Below are 22,743 nucleotides of genomic sequence, written 5' to 3'. Positions count from 1 at the left end.
TTATTTGCGGATTATACTGGTGTTTTCTGAACCATATCTTGATATGAATATTTAAACATTAACCCCTCTTAACCTCGGACAATGTAAGCACAAGCGTCTCAAGTGGCCGCGCCAAAACAGCTGAGCAGGTGGCGTCTGCGGGCCCGCAGGACGTGAGAGCATAGCAGAGGCGGAAGTGAGGTGGTTAAAGTGTGTCGTAATTAATGCATTGTCCCATATCTCAAAGTTCAGTGTGCCGCTTAGTATAGGCCAACTCTAAAAGTTTCCATTGAACCTATATACTTAACTCTACAACCTATACCATCCCCGGGGTACCATTCTATCACAAATCTCCACTTAACCTGATCTATTGTTTACAGCACATCATATAGTATTGTTCTTTCTCTAATTTGGCTATTCCTTACTCTGTTTTGTTTTTGAAGCCTATCATACTCAATTTCCGTATAAGGCAACATAAAAGTGTAAAATATATAAATAAATTACGTGCGTACAAAGTACACATGTCTGTAGTGCAACCTATATTGTGCATGAACCTCTAAACAGCATATGAAGTCCTGGTACATTTGCTAGTATGGCACGTCATGATTTCAACCGCTATGAAAGACATTACTATCACCGCTACCAACTTTATGTTCTCCTGGCGTCTAAGTAGTAATACGTCGTGCGCATGACGTCAGAATATTAAGGTATACTCGCGTCGTACATAAGACAATCTTCAAATATGATCGCCTGGTACCAAAGCACTGTATAATGTATCCTTTCTCATTTTCTCCCACGTTAAATCTTATGGATTGATGTATCTGTTTTTACTGTATCGCTTTTTTGTTTCATCGACTTTTAAATCACAACGATGCTAAAGAAGTTGCCACCTCAAAAAACCAACTTCAAATATTCAAATACTCTAAAACAAGAGTAGTAAATAAATTAACATATAGTAGAATCCCTCCTTAGAATATTGGTCGGTACAAACATTAATTATATGATGAATAAGAATGTTTCTTTCAGAATCGTGGATGTTTCAATGTATTGAAATATGTTTGACTAATTTGGGATTGGATGGAAGGAAGGCTTGTATGTTTGCCTGAGGTGCAGTGAGACACTTTGACTACACTGTTACTAATAGGATTATTATTATAAAGAATCATTATTGTTTTATTTAACTTAACAATTATGTAATTTTTTAAGACGACGATTGACATCGGTTGAGATGACTTTGATTCGTGTATTGTGGCTACACACATAACCGATTAGAACTGCCCTTACGCTGTACTGTGCATTCCTTATAAAGCACTCAACGTCACACGGTTAATGTCACTGCCGATGTCATGACAGTGACAATGATAGTTAAAACATACTCAGTTCAGACTAGGTGTCAATAAACTACACTTATTCAAAATAAATAAAAGTATATGTAGGTTAATTCTATTAAATTTATCGTTATATGCCTATGATGTTCATTAAATTAGTACCTAGGTACTAAGTAATGACTACATAAAACTAATTTAATTCGAATCGACATAGCATAAGTACAGAATGACGTAATTTTACAATTACCTTGGCACCAAATTTAAAATGTTGCAAGGAAAATTTATAATTTACTTTTTATTTTCGTTGCTTTATTGTATGTTCACATCGAGTTAGTATATTGATGGAAACATGTATATATGTAAAAATGAATTGATGTTCGTTAGTCTCGCTAAAACTCGAAAACAGCTGGACCGATTTGGCTAATTTAGGTCTTGAATTATTTGTGGAAGTCCAGAGAAGGTTTAAAAGGTGAATAAATTGGAAAATGCTGCTAAATTAAATAAAAACAACAAATTTGTTTTTCCTTTGATGTGTCCATACATAATTTCTGTACGTACGGTTTGACAGTTCTACTGTGAAACAATTTCATTACGATAGCAGGGTGCATATTTTACGAAGTAATTTTTGATGTTATGATATATTATTATTGACAAATTCATAAAATAACATTATTTTATTTATTATATACAGAACAACGTCTGTCGGGTCAACTAGTTTTTAATAAATAAATTTGAATGTGGTCATTAAGTGGTAGGTGTTAAACATAGTTATTGTAGCCAAACAATACTTGTACTAACTACATAGTTTTAAATCGCTCTTTTAACAACTTAACAAGCAACAGTTAAGCACATAATTATTTTAATTATGACACTAGAAATAATACATAATATTATTTTTATTTCTTTAACTCTTAATAATCCTCTATCCGACTCGTGTTTTACAGTAACAACTTTGGGCTTCAAAACAATTGAATTTTAACCCCCTTATTCATAATGGTCCGCTAACTTTAAACAGCCGCTTAGGAGTGTTTTTTCTCATTCTGACTTAGGTCAATAGAAGAAGACAGAGTGAGAATTAGCAATGCTTTAAGTTAGCAGACTATTATGAGTAAGGGGGTAAATGTTTATAGCGATTTGTGCATAAATCTAAATAGTTTTTAACAGGCTTCCAGTTCTCAATAAGACTATTAGTTGCTGTTTTTTGTGTGTAATATAAGTAATCTTTAGGCTTATCATTTTAATTATGCATGGTAATTAAACTTTTATTATCAATAAACACTCCTACATAATTATTATTCGATTCCGATTGAATTCCAATCAGGAGTCGCAAACAATTATACTCGTAGTCCCTTGCAAAGGACATTTCGGTGGCATGGTCTTAGTATTCTTTCAAGTTTTTATTCAGTGTTTTTTCATCCTATTTTATATCAAATATTGTTATTAAAAAAAGCCTAGTCGTATATATATAATAGTCATTTAATTAACTAAGATTTTATCTTTTAAGTTTTAACGGAAAAATAATTAAAAGAGAATCTTTTAAAAATAACCTCAACGAATCTAAATTTTATTAAATTCCAAATATTTACCAAACAAATATTTTCATACGCAAACTAGAGCCAACTAGGTAATTTCGATCCATTAAAACCTACAGTACTTCCAAAGGTACTAAACCATTCTTAGCTGACCTCTACTCGGCGAATGGAATATTCCTACCAAATTTCAAGTCTCTACGGCTTATGGTTCCAGAGATATCGTGATGAGTGACTATATACGTGGATATCTCTTAAATATATATAGATTGATACAATTATTTTACCTCGTTTTTTGAAAGGCCCTGAAATAAATATATTTTTAATGCACAAGAACAAATTAATTTTAAATTAAAATTCTGCAAGAGTTTCCCAGGGTATCGTTTTTAATTTCTTGCTTTAAGTAGTGGTTAAAACAAGCCTCCACTTAATTTCAAATCAATGTGATATCTATAACACTTAAAGTCTTAAATAGAAGTGCCGAGCCTTTATGACTAAAAATTTGGACCTTTACAGAGTGTCTTCGGTCATTATTGCAACTCGCTTTCGAATTAAATTCGGTCTTACGAGACTAGTAAGTTTTTGATCCGAGTATATTACTTACAATTTGATTTAGCTATATCATATTTCTCTTAAACTGGGAAAGTACATGTAGTTGTCAACAAGCATATTACATTTACGTCGTAATTATAAAGAAAACTCTGACCAATAATTTGGTCAAACACGATTTAAATACAGCTTCAGAATCAGGTATTTTATATAGTCTTGTCATAAAACTGTAAGTCGTAACAGACCCACAGATTCTTGCCTTCTAGATTCTTCGAAAAGTTATAGTGCTGTTAATAACACTTGAAAAAAACTTACCTTAAACTGTCGTCCAGGATTATTCATGATGAGTTGGTAGGCGATATCCCTGCAACCCAAGGTCAGACACTCCTTGGGTATGTCAGCATCAGATTCCCAGTTTCGTTCTGAAGTGTGGGCGTACATACCAGCTGGCGAGGCGTGGGTTACCCGGGTGGTTGTCACCAGACCTAAAGATAATTTTATTCATTAAGTTATACATTTTTGCCTTTTTTGATGGACATATAAGCCTAGTGGTTAGTGTTTTGTGTTAGTTTAGTGGTCAGCCCTAAGTGCAAAGGATGTCTGGCTGAGAACGAAACGGTCACTCACTTAACTCTGGAATGTGCATGTGTGGCTAACCCACAATTGTAGCAATCTATTTGAAAAGAGTAACCTTAGAGTTTCATGCTCGTTCTTCTCTGGGAAAATCTGCCTTCCGAATAAGCTGTAGTTTAGAAAAACAAAAAAAACTACTCTTAAAAAACCGACTTCAAACACTCAAAAGTATAAAATAACTTAAGAAAGATTTAATTTAATACACCCCTTATGCAAACCTGATACCTTTAATACGAATAAAATACTACCTATTGCTAGGGTTTAAGTCGGTGCCTGCCCGCTTAGGTTGTTTTGTTCTAGACGAAGCTATCCCACTCAAATTATATTTGGATTGACACTGACTTCAAACCTATCAAAAGGCAGTGTTTTATTTTTATTAAAGGTATCAGGTTTGCATAAGGGGTTATTAAGTTAAGGGGTTGAGTAATCAGTGTATATATATAAAAGAAATACCGATCGCATTGAGAACTTCCTCCTTTTTTAAGTCGGTTAAAAATGAAGTATTTCAAGTGTAATTAGATTAACTTACGAAATAAAATATTTTTGATTTGATTTAAACAGGGAAACACCTTAGTACATACGAGTTGGCTCTAAGAAGTCTACGAACACACCAGGAATGTCTTGAAGTTCAAGAAGAAGCTGGGCTGGTTGGAGTATCTGGCTAACATTGCACATTGCAAAATGGACCCAACTAAGTGGTTTGAGTGCGGATTTAGGAGCCTCTTTAACATAGTTTATTATTATCTGCTTTTTTTTATTATCTGTTCAATAATGATAGCGGCCGCTCTGTCAATAATGTTTTTTTATGAGACTGATAGCGCTTTTGTCCTCCATTTCGCTCGATACTAAGCGGAAATAAGGAAGAGGATATAGTCAGTAAATCTCTATTCACTTGTAAGCTATCAATATCTTTATTTACTAGTAACTATCTACTAGCCTTGTAGACATCTATAAATTGTTTGAGAAAACAAACGAATATATAACTTGACTGAATATTGATGCTAGAAGCGAAATTTCTGGTGTGCCAAAGACAAAGGATTAACAGCACCATAATTGTGAGAGACCACCCCATCCTGCACGTCAAATAGTGAAACGTGGAAGTGAGTATTAACTCATACATCCGTTGGGAATGAAATCATTGATCGTATTTTTATAATCAGGTAATAAATATTCCTTCATGTCATTCCTCCATCGAAAGAAGAAGAAGGAATTGAAAACTACTAATTAAGCTATTTTAACAACTGTTTGATCTATAAACAGCTACATCATCAGTAAGAAGGTGTATTCTATTTAATTAGAAAATTATAAATATCTCTAAACATTTGCAATAATGTAAATGTTTTTTATATTAAGTTATATTTAGTTTTATTTTATATATTACTAGCTGACATGGCAAACGTTGTTTTGTAAGCATTACTGTGTTTCGGTCTGAAAGGCGCCGTAGCTAGTGAAATTACTGGGAAAATAAGACTTAACATCATAATATGTCTCAAGGTAACGAGCACAGTTGCAGTGCCGCTCAGAATTTTCGGGTTTTTCAAGAATACTGAGTGCCACTGCATTGTATTTGGCAGTGGGTATCAAATATCATCAGCTGAACGTCCTGGTCCTCTCGTCCCTTATTGTCATAAAAAAATGGATTCAAGAATTCTGACATCAAGAAGCAAGATCGACAAGAGATGAAGATTTTTTTTATATATAAAAGGGGGCAAACGGGCAAGCGGCTCTTGTAATGGGAGTGTTGAGGCAACTTGGCCCATGAACATTGCCTTTAAGGTAGTAGTATGTTCTTTTCTTGAAGGTCCCTAAGTGGTATCGGTTCGGAAAAACAGCAAGCGGTAATTGATTCCACAAAGTTGCTGTATGAGGCAAGATATGAAAAAGATTGAAAATAATGACTACCTTGAGGAATGGATTAATAAAAGGCTATAATAGTTCAAATTCAAATTCATTTATTTTTATTCAAAATAGGATTTAAAATCAATTATTGAACGTCAAAAACTACCACCCATTCAAAAGAGACTGCCTCAGACCTGAGAAGAATGGGCACAAGAAACGCAGCGGGCTTTTTTTTTATATAAAATATAGATTACAATGTGATATCGTACAGTAAACATTTATAATTAAAGAGCCTGAGGGTGTTCGCTTTATTCCCAGTCCGTGGTGTCATTAAGAAAATCGTTTATGCTATAATAAAAATCATTTTTATATTCATGAAGAAATATTATATGTGTTTTTAATACTAAAGTGCACTTTCCTTTCCAATTAATAACAGTACAGCTTATCGTAGCGTATAATCATAGATCTTTATTTGGATATCTTTATGAGTTTGTAGCCAGCCTTATATGTATTTATTTCTTATTGTTTCATGAAAACGGATACTTAGTTAATGTACTGCACTACGTGTAAGCAATAACAATTGTAAAATTATAATTAATATATAAAATTTTCTTGTTTGTTACCAAACTCCACCGAAACGGCTGAATTTGAATTTGTATGAAATATTTTGTGCTAATCGGGTAGGTCTGAGATTCGGCCAACATCGGCCCCTAAATATATATGTTTTTTTTATTTTATTGACAATTTTTTTTAATTTATACTATTTTATTATTTTTTTATTTTTGTACTAGCTGACCCACAAAAAACAACGTTTGCTGGGTATATATTTTTAATATATTTTCAAAACTTAAAGTAATTCAAGGAATAAATAAATCTAATGTAACGCGAGCGAAGTCGACCACAGATAAAAATAGCAAATTATAATCTTTATCATATTTTTTAAAAACTGTTTTGATAACTATATGGTTACTGAAATAAATATTATTCTTTTTTGGACCCAAGTGATCGAACTTTACTCGAAAATAGTGTCTATAAAATATATAATTAACTAGGAGACCCAACAGACGTTTTGCTGTACACACGTTTTAAATTTGAAAAATCGGTCCAGACATTAGTAGGACTTATTTGTCGACTGCATTGAGAATTTAATCCAATCTCAAATTCACTGGAACACCCTAAAAAAAATCATCAAAATCGGTCTAGCTTAGGAGCTAGTTCAATTATGAATCTAAACGATCCTCGAAACCACTTGAAAACACAGAATATTTCATTCAAATCGGTGCAGCCATTTAGGAGGAGATCACTGTCAACAGACGTACAGAAGAATTATATATATAAAGATATGAACGATAAGATATAGTTAATATACAAGTGGAATCAAATGCGACAAATCAAAAACTGACACTCGCAGGCACTCCGGGAACCACAGAACATGCTCAAATTGAGTCTAGCGTATATAATCAGGGTTATTTGCGTGTGCAATGCAATAAACGTGATTATACTGACAATTATTGTGTACTAATTCATTTGGTGCTCAAGATTTGTGTCAGGCCTAAGCCCAAATATTAACAGCTTGTTAGTTTTAAGAGATAACCATCACTTCTGGGAAGTAATAGTATTTTAGAAGCCCAAATATTTTGTCATACGGAAAATTTCACTTCTTTTCCATCTTAAAGGAGTTTCATATGTCAGCTTGATGCGTTTACAAGCGCTACTAACGTCATGAATTGTCATAAGACATTTTACATTATTTGACATTTAAACACCTATTTTACGACTTACTTTGTTAGTACTGTTTTATATAATTAGAACTATAATTATTGAAATAACTATAATAGCATATTGATCTCTGGTTGTCTTGATTCGTGTAAGTTAGTTGGCACTACTGTAGTGCCAACAGTTGGTAGCATAATCACTGTTACGGTCGTTCTCTATATAAGCCAGAGCGCTCAGTTCGTGAGAACATAATTTTAAGTGCATTTAAATTACCAACCCCCTCAACACATATAAAATGACGTAGGTATTAATGACTAATCCTAATAATATGTAGGTGTATATTAACGAAGAATAGGTCAATTGACTAAAGTTAACCTTGGGTATTATCACAACATACTGTTTAACAAAGGCGCGTAACCTTGTCATCGATACTGTTATCTATCTCTTTTAAAGTTGCATTTAAATTTCAATTATATTAAGAAGGTCTATCTTGTTTGGCTTGAAAATATACCTTTTGGCGGAATAGACATTGAAAGTAAGAATATTTTTAAATACGGGTTCCTTTTTGGAACTAACGTAGCAGAAACGGCACGTAATATCAATGCTGTAATTGTTAAGGATTGAAATTTTACTTAAAGAATAACGTTCGAAGAAGATCAGCCACTAAATTTAATGATTAATGATGAATTAAATGCGATGATAGAAGCCGATTCACATAAAACTATCAATAATTTAGAGTCATCGTTTGATTCGAGCATAGCCACAATATTGAAACATTTGCATCAAAAATAATAAATCTTGAAAAATTTGTGTCCTATGATTAAGGAGAGAAAGACGCAAGCACGCGCAACTACCAAGAGTAGAACGTACTGAAACTTGCCTAACTATGTTGAATCAGCACAGAAAATATAAAAGTATTTCGGGCGAATTGTGAGAGGTGCTGAAAAGTGGACTGCAAAAATATTGCAATGGCTGACTCCAGGTCAAAAGCCGCCAAAACCCTCTAGAGCGAAACTAACCCATTTATAGTGGGATTCATTACACTTCTATTACATAAATTGGTCAAGCAACAACAGCAGATATCTATAATTGTAATAATATTTGAAAATCGCAGTGAGTCAACTCTGACTTGTCAACCAATCTTCACCATTATTGATTCATGATTATTATTGATTTATGATTGATTACAGGGATTCTAAATATAGGTCAATTAGAAAGCCTCTGAAACCTGGCCCCAACCGACAAATTGTAGTCCATGATTTCAACTTTTTTTAACATGATGAAAAATTTCTTCTCAAGACGTATTGCACCTTCACAGAGTTTGTTGGGGCCAAGTCGCCAGAGTTCATAATTGAAGATAAATTGAAGATTATCAATCTTCATAAAACAAGTTGAATCTTCTCATTTCGGAACCCATAAATAGTGAGCATAATGTACATAGACAATTTAACCCAATAACATATTATTAGACTTGAATGACAGTAACATTCCCGTAAAAATCTTCAAATACTAATAAATTATATCTCATCCTAGAACCGAATAAACAAAAATACACCCCAGTGACTAAACACAAAACTTGCATTCTATTAATGCAAGTTTTGTGTTTAGTCACATCAAGTTGTACGCTTAATCAGGACAATTAATATACAATCAAGGTGTAGCAAAAAGGTGATTTAAACAAGAAGCGAAGAATAACAAGTCTCAGCCATGATTTAAATCTCAAATTTTTCAATAACACTGAAACTTGCAAAAAGCTTAAAACTTGTAAATAAATAAATCATAACATTTAAATAAATATGGGTTTCCGCAAAGTAGCGCCTGTCTAAATAATTTTATTCTGGTTCTTAAAAATTTATTCCGTTCGTTTAAATTTCTGGTCTATTCCTTAGATAGATCATGTGGAGAAATTTGTGTTGAGCATCAGACTCTTGCGAATAAATACGATGCGTGGCTTGGCATTGCATTATGTATCAATATACAATCGAGTCAATTGACCAGACCATTTGAATATCATGTCATCATCATCAGCCTGAAGACGTCCACTGTTGGAAAAAGGCCTCCCCCAAAGATTTCCACGACGATCGGTCCTGCGCTGCTCTTATCCAATCCATTGGAATATCATATAGATATAAATAAATAGGAGGTATAAATAAATAGACTTACCAACGTCCAATCCATTCTGAATAGCCCACTGACCAATCGACGTCACCCAGTTGCCCTTGTGTAGTTGGGAATAGCAGGAACCCCTCGTAACGTTGCCATCCAAGCCAATAACCCCATATTTCGTCTTCACTCCCGTCAGGTACGATGTGGCTGTACAGGCTGAGTCTGGTACTTGGGCGTCTAGGCAGTAAGTCTGGAAAATAAACGATTGTTTTAATATTATGTTGATCATGGATGAGAGATATATGGAAGAAAAATAAAAGATAAGACATGATACCTTCAAATTAAGACTGTTCACCTTCCTAAAAGGTCGGCAACGATTCTTCTGTAAGAATGTCTGTATGAACTCTAGCAATTGTTCATTTTAAAACTCAAATTTACCAAGAATTACATTCGAATATAACTCTTATCAAGTAAAATATGTAATTTTCGGTAGGGTTATATTAACCATTGGACTCAGTAAGCTGCGAAGCGATCGAGTTCTAAGAAGTTTTCATAATAATTTTGATGAATTATTTTTATTTTAATTAAAATTTTGGTCCATCATTATTACCCTGAAAATGTTATTATCTTGTTTTATCACATTTATTGTTAAATTCGTAGTTATATCTTTCATTTATATTTACAATGGTAGGAAGGAAACTCGAATAGGAAGCTAACATTTTATTGCCAAGGTTTGTTTAACAATGACATGACAATTTTTATTTGTTTTCCACAAAACGAGACGATCTGTCAAGATGTCGTCGTTGTTCAAATCTCTATATGCACAGCACAATTTAAAGTTGACATGGTTTAAAACTCATGACATGTCTTGCAATTAAAAATGGCATCTTATCTCGCGCCTCATTAGCATCGGTTAACAGAGTGACGTGTGTATTTTTGCAAATTTGCAAATTGATTTTGTATTATTCGTTCTATTTCTTGTTGTTGACGGCTCCGTCGGTAGGTGAAGTTTTGTTTTCTATTTTCACAATAATTACATCAACCACATATGGCGTATTTCTGTCATAAGCTGTATTCTGGCACACTCTATTATTAGCTAAATTGACTGAATGGTTGTGTCTGCTTCGCTTCTTTGGGTGTCTTCTACCGCAATTATCGCCGGAAGTGCTCAGAAGAGCTGTTGAACTGATTCCTGCTGAAGAATGCCACCATCCCGCGATACTCTACAAGCTTAAATATCATTCTCAATATTATGTATCGCGTTCTTCTACAGTGCAGTTTTGAATAAATTTTCTTTTACGTATAAAACGATGGAATGATCATGATAGTAATAATTTTGATTGATGAATCCATTTTTCCTCATCTAAAAATATGTTTTCATTCTAGTAAGTTGTGTGTTTTAAATTGATATAAAATAATGGGTATTTTTTAAAATAGGAAAATATTATATAGGACTTCAAGAATCTAGGACCTTAGCGTGAACATTATAATAATGCAACGGGGAACGAAATGCAAATTTGACCTTGACCCTTTTTTGACGTTTGGGTGGATGTGTTGTTATTCCAGGTATTTGAATATATCCCGGATGGTATGTAGAATATGTTGTTCATTTACTGGTGACTTTGCCAGACACCAAAAAAAAATCTATGGATCACAAAAAGCGCTGCAAAATCATCAACATCGAAACAGCCGTTTTGGTGTTTATAGAAACCACGTAATCTATATGAACGCAAAAATGTTTTTGATAACTGACACAAGGCCTATTTAGTTCGACAATGTTTAAAAAAATTATACGGATGAAATTTTATAAGCGAAAATTCAACTGCACATATTGGCGGAAGTGATCACAAGCGAAATAATTAATTCAGGCTAGTTTTGTAGTAGTTTCAAAATCACCTTTCAAAAAAACTGACCTGACCAAGCAAGGTCCTGATAACATTATCAATACCAACAAAGCCCTTAACTCGTATAATTTAGTTTTTCTGTGTACGCACGTAAAGAAAATTCGTCTCGGAAGACTGTTCGTGCGACCTTGCGCGGGCTGACTGTATGGTTCCCTTGAACGTGATTCGTGTCATTGTAACACAACAATAGGGCTGTCACCTCTAAGAAAATTAAATAGGTATATTAAAATAGTTAATTATTAATCTTACGGACCAATGAAGCTTAACATCTAAGACACGTTACAACACGTTTCAAAATTTATGGTTGATATGGGACTTGAACCCCCGCCGTTCCGTTTCTCCCGCTCTTACCAACAGTTGAGCTAACCGTCCGAGTGATGCATCGACCGTAAATCTTGGTATGGTTTGTTCGACTCTCAAATTGTTAAAATCTAATGTTTCATTGACGAGCGCAATTCAAAGCCACGCAGTATCTTTTTTAGGTTTCCCAATAATTCTGAATGACAGTGCATTGTCCTGGGCAGGGCGTATCACGTCAATCACGATGAATGTTATGCTCGTCTCGTCACTTTATGTCATAAAAAAGAAAGTAGATATTAATATTATAAATGCTTGGATAGAGTAACGATATAGATTTATCGGTCTAAATTATCATGTTCATAAAATAATATGTCGTCTAGAACTGACTCACTCTGCAATGGATCAAAGGAACTTAGCAACTAACTGGGCAATGATGCTGCAGATGAACTAGCCAAAAGAGGATCCGAAGCTGTAGCATATGGACCGGAGCCACTGCCACCTCAGGCCCAAATTAAAGGTGGCTGCGAGAAAAAGCGGAACAATCCCTCCTAACAGAATGGAAAAACAGTAATGGTTGCAGGCAAACAAAGAATGCGGTTCCGATGCCCCCAAAGAAGTTCGCCTGCAACCTAATGAGACTACACAGCGACAAAATACGTACAATTGTAAGTGTTGTCACTGGTCACTGTCCCATGAACAAGCATTCGTCTATCAAAGGTATAACAGACAGCCCTTTGTGCAGAGGATGCATGGAGGCAGAAGAAACTGCAGAACATTTTGTGCTTATGGAGGGTAGGAGTGTAGCCGAACAACGAGCACAAATACTCCTATCACCAGCATCGCTTCCAGATGCCTACAGAAACTTAAAAAGACTGCTAGACTTCTGGAATGATATGGGCTGGTTGGAGTAAGACGACATAATATGAAAACGCACAATGGCCCAATCAATAGGCTAAGTGTGTAAACAGCCCAGCTAAACTAAGTAACTAATGTCGTCTACATACGGAGCCCTCAACAGAACTAATTCTAGTCCAACTTAAATACCACAAAATGGGCATATCATGAGTACAGCAACCTACTATACATTTTCGGATTAGCGGGAAGTTGCAGGGATGGCCTTTAGGGTCAACCTTTCTCTAATTTTTTTTTTAATTTTGGAATATGTATAAGAAATTGTTTTTTTTTAAGTATTTAGGATAAAAATCTATGAAGATATTTAAGTATCGTAAACTAGACCACTAGCGCGAGTGAATATGACAGTCTTCGAGCGAGCTTACCGCCTCTTCGGCGTACGGATTTGCATGAGTGTTGCTAGCCTTTTAGGAAGGTGTTTTTTAAAGTACTCATTGCCGTATAGTCCTGAATACCCCTCGCAAAATAGCTCATGTACCGTAGTTTGGTTGTAAAATAGATATACGATCCTTGAAAACCGCACTGTAACTGAGGAACAAGCCACACAGCCAGATTTTGAGTATGATGTCCAAGACAATATACTACACAAGATAATATACATAATAATTTAAGTAGATAATATTTTAAATATCCTAAAATTCACATAATCGCTTTCTTTAAGCAAGAGTGACAACCCTGCAATTAAATGAATACCATCATACATTTTAATAATGTACTGTATCGCCACATTTTAAACGCTGATCAACGTAGGGTTAATTTGATTACTAGTAATACCAACACCGATTCTCAAATGAAATATATTTTTTTAATTTAAGCATATGGTGTGTTACTATACTTATATAACTAAATAATACTGTATATAAGAATTATTTCTAGCAAAAAGATTTCCTATTTCAACGTTCTGCTCCTCTAGAGTAGTATACTTTTCTCAAGGAAATATAAAGAAACTTAAGGAAACAGATCAACGACCTCAATTGTTTATGATAATATCTAATGAAGGTTACTAGAAACATTAACAGATTATTTCAGAATATTCAGTTTCTAAATTACAAGAACCGAATCCAGAAAACTTATGTTATCAATCAAGTGTAGGTATTCTTGTTATTATGGTACTCTTTAATGATAATTACGAATAAAATTTTAATTGTGTTTTTACAATATTTGTTACGTAAAATCATGTTTCATTTAGTTCACCCAAAGTTGTGTTGCTTTCCACTTCAACGTTTTCGTAAGGACATTCAACTTCGGCACCTGTTTGTGCATTGCTGTCTCCTTTATGCACAGTTATGTACACAGTGACAAAAATACATTTGATCATGGATGACGTGGTATGGTATAATCGAGCCAATTTCCGCAACTCGACGACTGTGCGCCTATTTTGCGTGTATGGGAATATATTTGTTATTCCTGCCATCCCAATTCCTCCAGAAACCTTAGCAACCTCTTCTCCTTCCAAAAGACTTCTGGGAGTGTGTTTGGGGTACCAAGAAGTTGAGCCCGGTAAGTTGTTTCACCTAGACAATGCAGAAGTGCATGGGCAGCAGTTTCCTCTGCCACCATGCAGGCTGATGATGATGAAAAATATGTTTATTATAGGGACAGTGCCCGGTTAGGGCCGCCATTATCCGTTTTAGTTGGATTCTATTGAGCTTAATAAGGCAGTTTGATTTGAATTCGATTTGGAATAATGACCACTCATTGTCATAGTGGCACTGAGATAAGAAAATACTGCATTTTCATAAAGTATTATGCCATTGTATAATACAAATGATTTTCTGAGTCTCCTACATATTGTTTTCTGAGTCTCATACAAATGATTTTCTGAGTGTCCTTCAAATGATTTTCTGAGTATCCTTTAAATGATTTTCAGTCTGATTTAGAGATTTTCTCTATGATTTCCTCAATTGAAGACACGCAATTTAGATGTTTAATTCTCTATCACACTATGAAGTTTATTTTACTTCGAACAATGGCGTTCAAAAACGTATGCAGATATGTGTAGTAACATTAAAAGTATTAGTAAATGGAAGGTGTTTTCTTGTCCCGTAAGAATCTGGGCTTGGAAGAAAATTTTCCAAATGTCCTATCCTAATCCTAGGTATCGACTACTCACTGGAATAAACACTTTGTTTGCTGCTGTTTTAGAAACCTCTGTCATTTCATATACTTACGTTGAGGCGGTAAAATTTATTTAGTATTATTATGTGTTAATCTAGTAATACAACTGCGCAATAAAATAACCCAGGATTGTTTTAATTTTCCCTTTTATATAGAATTATGTGTTCTTTGCAAAGAGGGTGTTAATACTACGGGATTATTAGAGGCAGGACCGTGCAGTCATTTGACATAAGTTTGAAATAGTAGTAACTACAGTTTCCTGATTGGCCACAAAATATAATCCAGCTAAGTTTGAAAGCGAACAAGTGCTTATAACGTAGTAGATTTCGGCAATCACCTTTTTTTAACCGACTTAAAAAAGGAGGACTTTTTCAATTCATCGGTATGTTCTCTTTTTTATGTTTGTTACCTAAAAACTTTCGATTGGGTAAACCGATTTTGATAATTCTTTTTTTAATTTAAAACTGGTGCTTCCCGAGTGGTCCCATTGTAATGGTGTCAGCCAAGATAAGTTTATAGGTGAGATGTACTAGAGTCGTGAGGAGGCGAGAGCGGGTCGCGGCGGAAGGACACCGATTCCAAAAATAACAATAATCGTAACTAGAATTCGATTAATTAATTAGATTGTATAAAAAAAACACAATTGTTTTTATACTTTTTAGTGCACATTATAACTATTGTTTTGGAATAGTGTTTTTGAAGTCGGTTGTTTTTTTGTTAATTTTTTTTTTACAATATTATAGGCGTCATCTGTCAATCTATCAATGACAGCCGTTTTATACAATTGAGTGAATCGCTTTTTTCTAGAGAGTTTCGCTAGCCTGATTCTTTGCTTATCAAAAACCAATGCAGATTATAAATGCATTAATCTCTCTCCAATATTGTATAATCTGTAGTTATGACTATGCTCTTAGATATCTGGCTAATAAAAACTCCGGAAATAAAAGTGAACTCTCAAAACTCGTTGTTCAATGAAGCGGTTATTTTATCACCGCCGTGACAGAGTTGTATTAAACTTTTTGGGATATGATTTCTTGGTTTACCAAGATGAGCAATGATTTTGATATTTTCATCATATCAATAGACATAAAATTTATCTTCATAATAATGAAGATGCGCTTGCATGATTATTCTAACTCATTGAATATTAATTGTTATTGAATGGATGTTAGATTTTGACGTTTAGTAAGTGATTATTACAATGCAGTGCCACTCAGGATTCTTGAAAAATTCAAAAATTGCGCTCGTCGCCTTGAGACATAAGATCAATAGCTACGGCTCTTTTCAGACCGAAACACAAAAATGCTTATACATTACTGCTTCACGGGAGAAAAATGTTTTAAGATTTAAGGCCCTTTTGTAAACTTGACTTGAACTGGTATCGTCCTGGTAACATCGCGCAAGTGAATTTATTGTTTGGTTGACCAAAGTAATAAATAAATTTAAGGGTACTTTACTAATAATATAGGCATAGATCTTCGATACATCTTTACTTGGTTCTTGATATTAATATAAGCGTTGCGCAATTTTATGCTCTACTGACTATTCACTGTCAACAAAGGATTTGTCGTAGGCACTTCTTGTAGCAATTAGACCACTAAGGGACTACGCGCACTTATTCAGCTCCATTCGCGTTTCGCTGAACGATTTTGGTCACACTTATACAGCTCTGCTTCTATCAGCCGCGTACGGAACTTTAAAATATCACGTCTGCACTCTTTAATCTTTGTGTGCATAATGATTACGTCAAATCAATGCAGGAACAATACAAACCATGAAAATTATAAACTTGTTATTTTATAGAGCTTACAGGCATCATACTATCAAATCTTTTCTTACATCCTTTGACCAAACATTCCATCGAGCTGGCAAATAGTTCACACTGTGGTGCTACCTCAAGTACAGAGTTTAAAAAACAGATGGCTCGTATTACAGGCGTGTGCTTATGCGCTTGAGTGCGTGCAGGTGGCTGCGCTAATAGTGCGCGTCTCCGCGCGCGTACGTACGAGGTCGGTACAAAGAAACGCAACAAACGTTGTAATAAGTATATGCAGTCCACTCTGCCCCGAATTATTTTGAGAACAAACTTAGTAAGAGCTACGTACCTATGTAACTGAAGTGAATCAAAGCTCAGATGTCCTTGTAAAAAGAGTGTTGGGTACATAAATAGATAGTATCCATAACAATGCGACATACCGTCGAATATGATCTACCAGACCGCGTCCGATGTTTTGTCCGTACCAAATCCTATCATGTGTTTAGGTTATTACTGTATAACAGTCAAAAAGATGTCGCTGCGATACGGCATCGTGTGCTGAAAACCTTCCTACTGGTAAATTATGTAAGTATTTTAAATTAATGCGCATTACGAAAAATTATTTTATATCCATATTTTGAGTAGAAATAAATAATTATGACAGCCATAAAAGGGAATCTATGATCAGAAAATTATTAGTATTGTTCTTTATTGCAAGTAGATTTCAAGGAAATTCTTTTGCACGTCATACTTAAAAAAAATACTTATAGTAAACATTATAAATATAAAATGTAGATGAGTAGATCATCATTAGCCTGTCCAAATAACTTTAGCAATCATTAAAACCATCTTCGGATTTGTAGTAGCCCTTTTGTATTACTACCACGCATTAATTTGTATATTTAATAGTGAATCAAATTTGCTACTAATAATTATGTTACGAAAAACATTATTGTAGTCAAAGAAAACTTTACAATTTAAATAAAAAAAATTGCATTGACCATAACAGAAAATATAATAAACACTCATAATATTATTAATATAAATGATAATTTTAAATAGGTACTCACTCTTGCAAGACCTGTTACTGGAAACTTTTCAAACTCAAGAACATTCTCCTCTCCCAGTCCCCTTTCTAACTGTCCTCCGAAGGTCCTAGCAGCCATGACAGTTGCCAAAGACATACCGTCTCCAATAAACAGTATTCCATTTTTAGCTTTATTTGTGTTGGTTGTTTGTTTAAGTTTATCTTTTATTGTGTTTGCTGCACTCTTCTGCCAGTATGAAGCATGTTTCTCTTCAGCAGGAATATACGATGGATTCATTTCTGTTTCTAAGATCTTTGATTTTGGAATGGGTACAACATCATCTGTAACAAAGTTTGAATTTAGAATTATTTCAAGGTCACCTAAATTATTTATATAAAATACTTTTTAAAACCTATTTATCTACTTACAACGTGTAAGATTTTTATTATTGTTTTCCTATAATATCTGATTTTCTGGTTCTGTTTTTTATGTCATTTTGGCACGCCTCACTACAAGCGTGTGAAATGAAACTGTTAGTTTAAAGTTTATTCATGTACATTGTAGTTAAAAAATACTTGTAACACAGTCCGCTGATCTGATATTTTTGAATAATCCCATCACATTCCCTCTTTCCTTCCTAATCCCATTCACGAGATAATTGAGAGTATATACGGGATGAATGTAAATAATGCGGTAATAAGATAATGCAATAAAGTCGAGCTCTAGCAATACATAGTTGAAAACTTCATTCAATTGCATGCAGTAGTTTTTGTATGATGCAAGGACAAACATAACAAAGAACAGTCAAATATTGTTGTATTGGCTTGTAATAATCAATAACTATTCACCAATATCTGTAAGGTATTTGTAGCTTAATTGATTTTTGATCTTAAAAATAAAGAAGAAGAAAAGAGAAAAGGTAAAATATTGTCTAAGAACGTGAAAAGAAATGATAAGGAACATGATAGGTCTTAAGAAATAGGACATAGTGTGGAATAGTTCAATATGAGATGGAACAAAACTAACTGATGTGCTATCAAAAGTAGATCTGCTCAAATTCAAAATTCAAATTCAAATATTTTTATATGATATCACTGACAGTTAAAAACTACCACCCATTCGAGAATGTATGCACAGACCTGAGAAGATCGGGAACAAGAAAGTCAGTCTTTTTTGTTGCTCCATTCCCAATCTGTGATATCAATAAGAAACTAACGTTTTTTAATAATTCTTTTGAATAACGTAATACTTTTGTTTTGAACGTTTTCTGGAATCTTGTTGTAAAAGTATACACTTAGATACATCATCGTCGTAGGCATTTCAAAGTCAAAGTCAAATTAACTTTATTCAATTAGCGATTCAAAAGCGCTTAGTTTAACTAAGCGCACTACTCATACAAATATTATTTTAAATTACTGAATTGACTATATTATGTTCGTAAAAAGTAGACCTCGTATGAAGAACATACAAGAAACTCAATCAAAAATGTATTTTACAATATACATAAAAAAAAATTGTTAATATGGTGCTGCATCTAATAAATGAACTGTGTTTAAATAATATAAAATATTTCATTAAAAGTAATTAAGAATTTATTGTATAAATATAAATTATTGTATATTTGATGCATCAACCTTTAGTAGTAGTAGCAACTGGTGTTAACATTATGGTTATGGCAGTTTCTAGCAAATCTACTTATGTGCCTATAATCTGTTGTTACTGCTAATTAATATCATAGTTCAAAACCATTTATTGTTCAGACAATTTGTAAGCTACCATCATTTAACTTCACACGCTGAATTATTTCGAGTACTAAACATAATTTATGCAAATTGAAATGGAAACCAATTACCTATGAAAGTGGTAGGTATTGTAATTGCGCATTGACTTATGTGTACTTGGTCGTAAAATAAGGAAAATAGAACGTTATTGAATTGAATTTTCAAGGACGATATCATTATGTTTGCGTATAACTGGATAGTTTGCATCCTTGTGTAAAGATCGCTCCACGTGTAAGCATATATCGTAAGGCTCGATATCCACCAAAGCGGAGAGGAGAGGAGACGAGAGTAGATCAGTTGCGAAATTTTTAGGCTGGTTCCACCAAAGCTGAGAGGAGATGTGAGCTGTGCATAGTGGCGATGTGAGCGATGAGAGCTCGAAATCAGTCATGAGTCAAGTGATGTCTACGAAAAGAATACGTCAAATAACGCATTCCGGCCAATCGCCTACACGTATGTTCGCTCTACCGCGCCGTTTGATCGCCCGACGCGGCACCAAGTTATACAAAGAAATCAGACATCTCCTCTCCTCTCCGCTTGGGTGGTACCGGGCCTAAGAGTGACCTATGTATTCTATTTAAATGAAAAACTACTTTCATCAAGAATTATTGTAAAATAGGCACCCTGTTGTTATAATGAAATTGCTTCACAGCAGAACTGTCCAACCGTACGTCAATAAATTCGCTCATAGAAAACATGCCCATAAAAAACAAATATTGAAAATAAAAAAATAAGAGTCCCAAATTGATATAAAAACTATCCTATCTTTCAAGTTGGACTGAACTGCACTCCTTGAAGTAATCCTCGTTTAATTATCCAATAAACATGATGATAATAATCCGGGTTGAAATAAAGTAAAAAAAAATATGAAAGTAATACTGACTTAATAGATACGGAGCAATCTTCAATTGGTAAGGACCAACAATTTATTATGACAACAGACATAAAACTTAAGTTATAACAAATATATTTAATTTGGTGGATAATGAATTCTTAAATCTTGTAATGATTCTATTCGTCGAATATGGCCGAATGTCTAAAAACTAGTCTGGCCTAGACAAAACTAGTCATAATTATACCAAGGATTACAAGCCTCACGCAGATTATGCGTTTTACTAAATACATAGCATATGCAGACGTATTTAAGCATTCCCAGAAGAATATTCAAGCACAAATTATATAGTGTAAATAAAGTATTGAAATTCTCAACACTTTTGTAGAATATAGTTAAAGTTTCGAAAAGATCTACTAAAAATGTTAATGAATTTATACTCTATATGCAAATTGTTATGTAAAATCGCACATAAATAAAACCGGATATTTCCAAGAATCAAAATACCTCTCCAAACAATACGGTATCTAATCCTCCACGTTGCCGACAACACCCAAATTAACGTTGCAATGTTAAAGGTGAATCACACATTGTCAAATTTTGCTTTGAACTTTTGACAGTTGAAAAAGTTGCAACTTCGCGTATGTAATAAAAGGGCGAAAGCGTAAACCGGTAGTTAACGCAAGCACTGTATACAGTTCTGAAATAACTAATGGTTTAATAGGTGATTGTCTTGTTAATGTTTGCTACAAAACATTTAAGTAAACCAGTCAAAATATGAACCTCAAATTTAGCGTTGTTTAGTAGTAAAAACGTTGCGAAAAGGTCTACTTGGATACTACTTGTATCGTCAAAATCTTAATATATATAAATCCAGTGTCCTGATGTTTGTTTCTAGTGAACTCCTAAACTAATGAACGGATTTTAATGGGGATTACTTCATGGAGTGCAGTTAAGTCCCACTTGAGAGATAGGATAGTTTTTATTTAAATTTGGGACCCATAATTATTTTTATTTCCAATATTTGTTTTGACATTTTTTTTTGAGAGAAATTATTGACGCACGGTTTGACAGCATGAGTTCTGCTGTAAAACAATTTTACTATAACAACAAGGAGCATATTTTACGAAATAATTCTTGATGTTATAAAATATTATCGACAAATTCACAAAAAAAGCAGTATTTTGTTTTAAATGTAAAGAACAACGTCTATCCTTGTGTTGTACACAAACACAGTGCCCTTTATAATATAAGTTCATATAATAAACGAAATATGTTTTCAATGTTTTGATAAATAATCGTGTAAAAATCAATAACAATTAAAAAATAAGCATTCTACAATAAGTAAGTTTATTACATTACATTGTTAATTGCAAAAGTAATAAGATATTAAATACATTTTATCGATATATTTCACAGCTAAGTCACGTATATATTTTACTATGAGCTGTATAGTCACGTCTGATTTGCTGGGATGGTGAGTTGTTGGAGTTGACGTAATTTAAATAAAAACTTATTTGTTTCCTTCCACGGATGAGTAAAAAAAGAAGGACTGCGTGTCACTTTACATAACAGTGAAGCACCAAAACAAGCCGGTAAACGTGTAAATACATAGCCCCACGCATACACTTACACTAATACAAGCCGATCGGCAGCCATTATGAGAATTGCTATCGTCTGTGACAGATCAGTTTGCGTCGCAATAAAATATTTAAAAAAATACCCTCGTGCGATGTATTAAGGTGCTTCACTTGTTAATATAACGGCGCGGAGTCCTTCTTTTTTTACTATTCCGTGTATCCTCTATATCCTTTGAAATACATTATACCTACTAATATTATAAATGTGAATGTAAGTTTCTTTGTTATGCTTTTAGGCCGGAGCTACTGAACCGATTTTAATGAAATTTGATACAGCGATAGCCCAGAGCCTGGAAAAGGACATAGGCTACATTTTATCCTGAATAAATCCTTAGCTTCCAGGGGATTTGTGAGAAACTGAAATTCATATCGATGAGCTAAAACTATATCAATACAAAGTTTGGTTTGCCATTTATCAATCTTCCTCGAAATAAGATTCATATAATATATTGAGAACGGGAGCGAAAACGGGAACCGGAACTGGAATAGCACATGAGATAATCTTTAATTCCAAACTTGCTTTTTATTTTATCAATCCCTTTATCTACGTGAACATCAGGCAGTCGCAGGCATCAGCTAGTAATATATTATAATACCTATATTAATTATGTTTTGGAAAAACTATTAGATCGGAAAGGTAGATACAGCGGCAAGCTTTGCAGAAGTGTATTATTGAAAGCAGTGCAAAAATCAATGCATGAAATTACAAATGACCTCATAGACAAAATTGACAATTAATATTTAATACTGAATATTATAACCAATAAATAATTCTTAAAGATTACTAATAATA

At 33.8% G+C, this 22,743-nt stretch overlaps 1 protein-coding gene across 1 annotated transcript in view; it reads right to left on the bottom strand.

Moving 5' to 3' along the window:
- Positions 1 to 22,743, bottom strand: part of LOC126979622 (membrane-bound alkaline phosphatase-like) — a 44,998-nt gene that overhangs the window by 8,712 nt on the left and 13,543 nt on the right. The window contains exons 2-4 of the mRNA XM_050829054.1: positions 17,740 to 18,038; positions 9,737 to 9,929; positions 3,701 to 3,870 (exon numbers count right to left, since the gene is read on the bottom strand). Of these exons, the coding sequence (XP_050685011.1) occupies positions 3,701 to 3,870; positions 9,737 to 9,929; positions 17,740 to 18,038 (662 nt within the window). The remainder of the gene's footprint in view (positions 1 to 3,700; positions 3,871 to 9,736; positions 9,930 to 17,739; positions 18,039 to 22,743) is intronic.

The sequence above is a fragment of the Leptidea sinapis genome, chromosome 3, assembly GCF_905404315.1.
Source record: "Leptidea sinapis chromosome 3, ilLepSina1.1, whole genome shotgun sequence".
Classification (NCBI taxonomy): domain Eukaryota; kingdom Metazoa; phylum Arthropoda; class Insecta; order Lepidoptera; family Pieridae; genus Leptidea; species Leptidea sinapis.
Note: the sequence above shows the minus strand (reverse complement) of the source record. Positions and strands in the feature narration are given on the sequence as shown.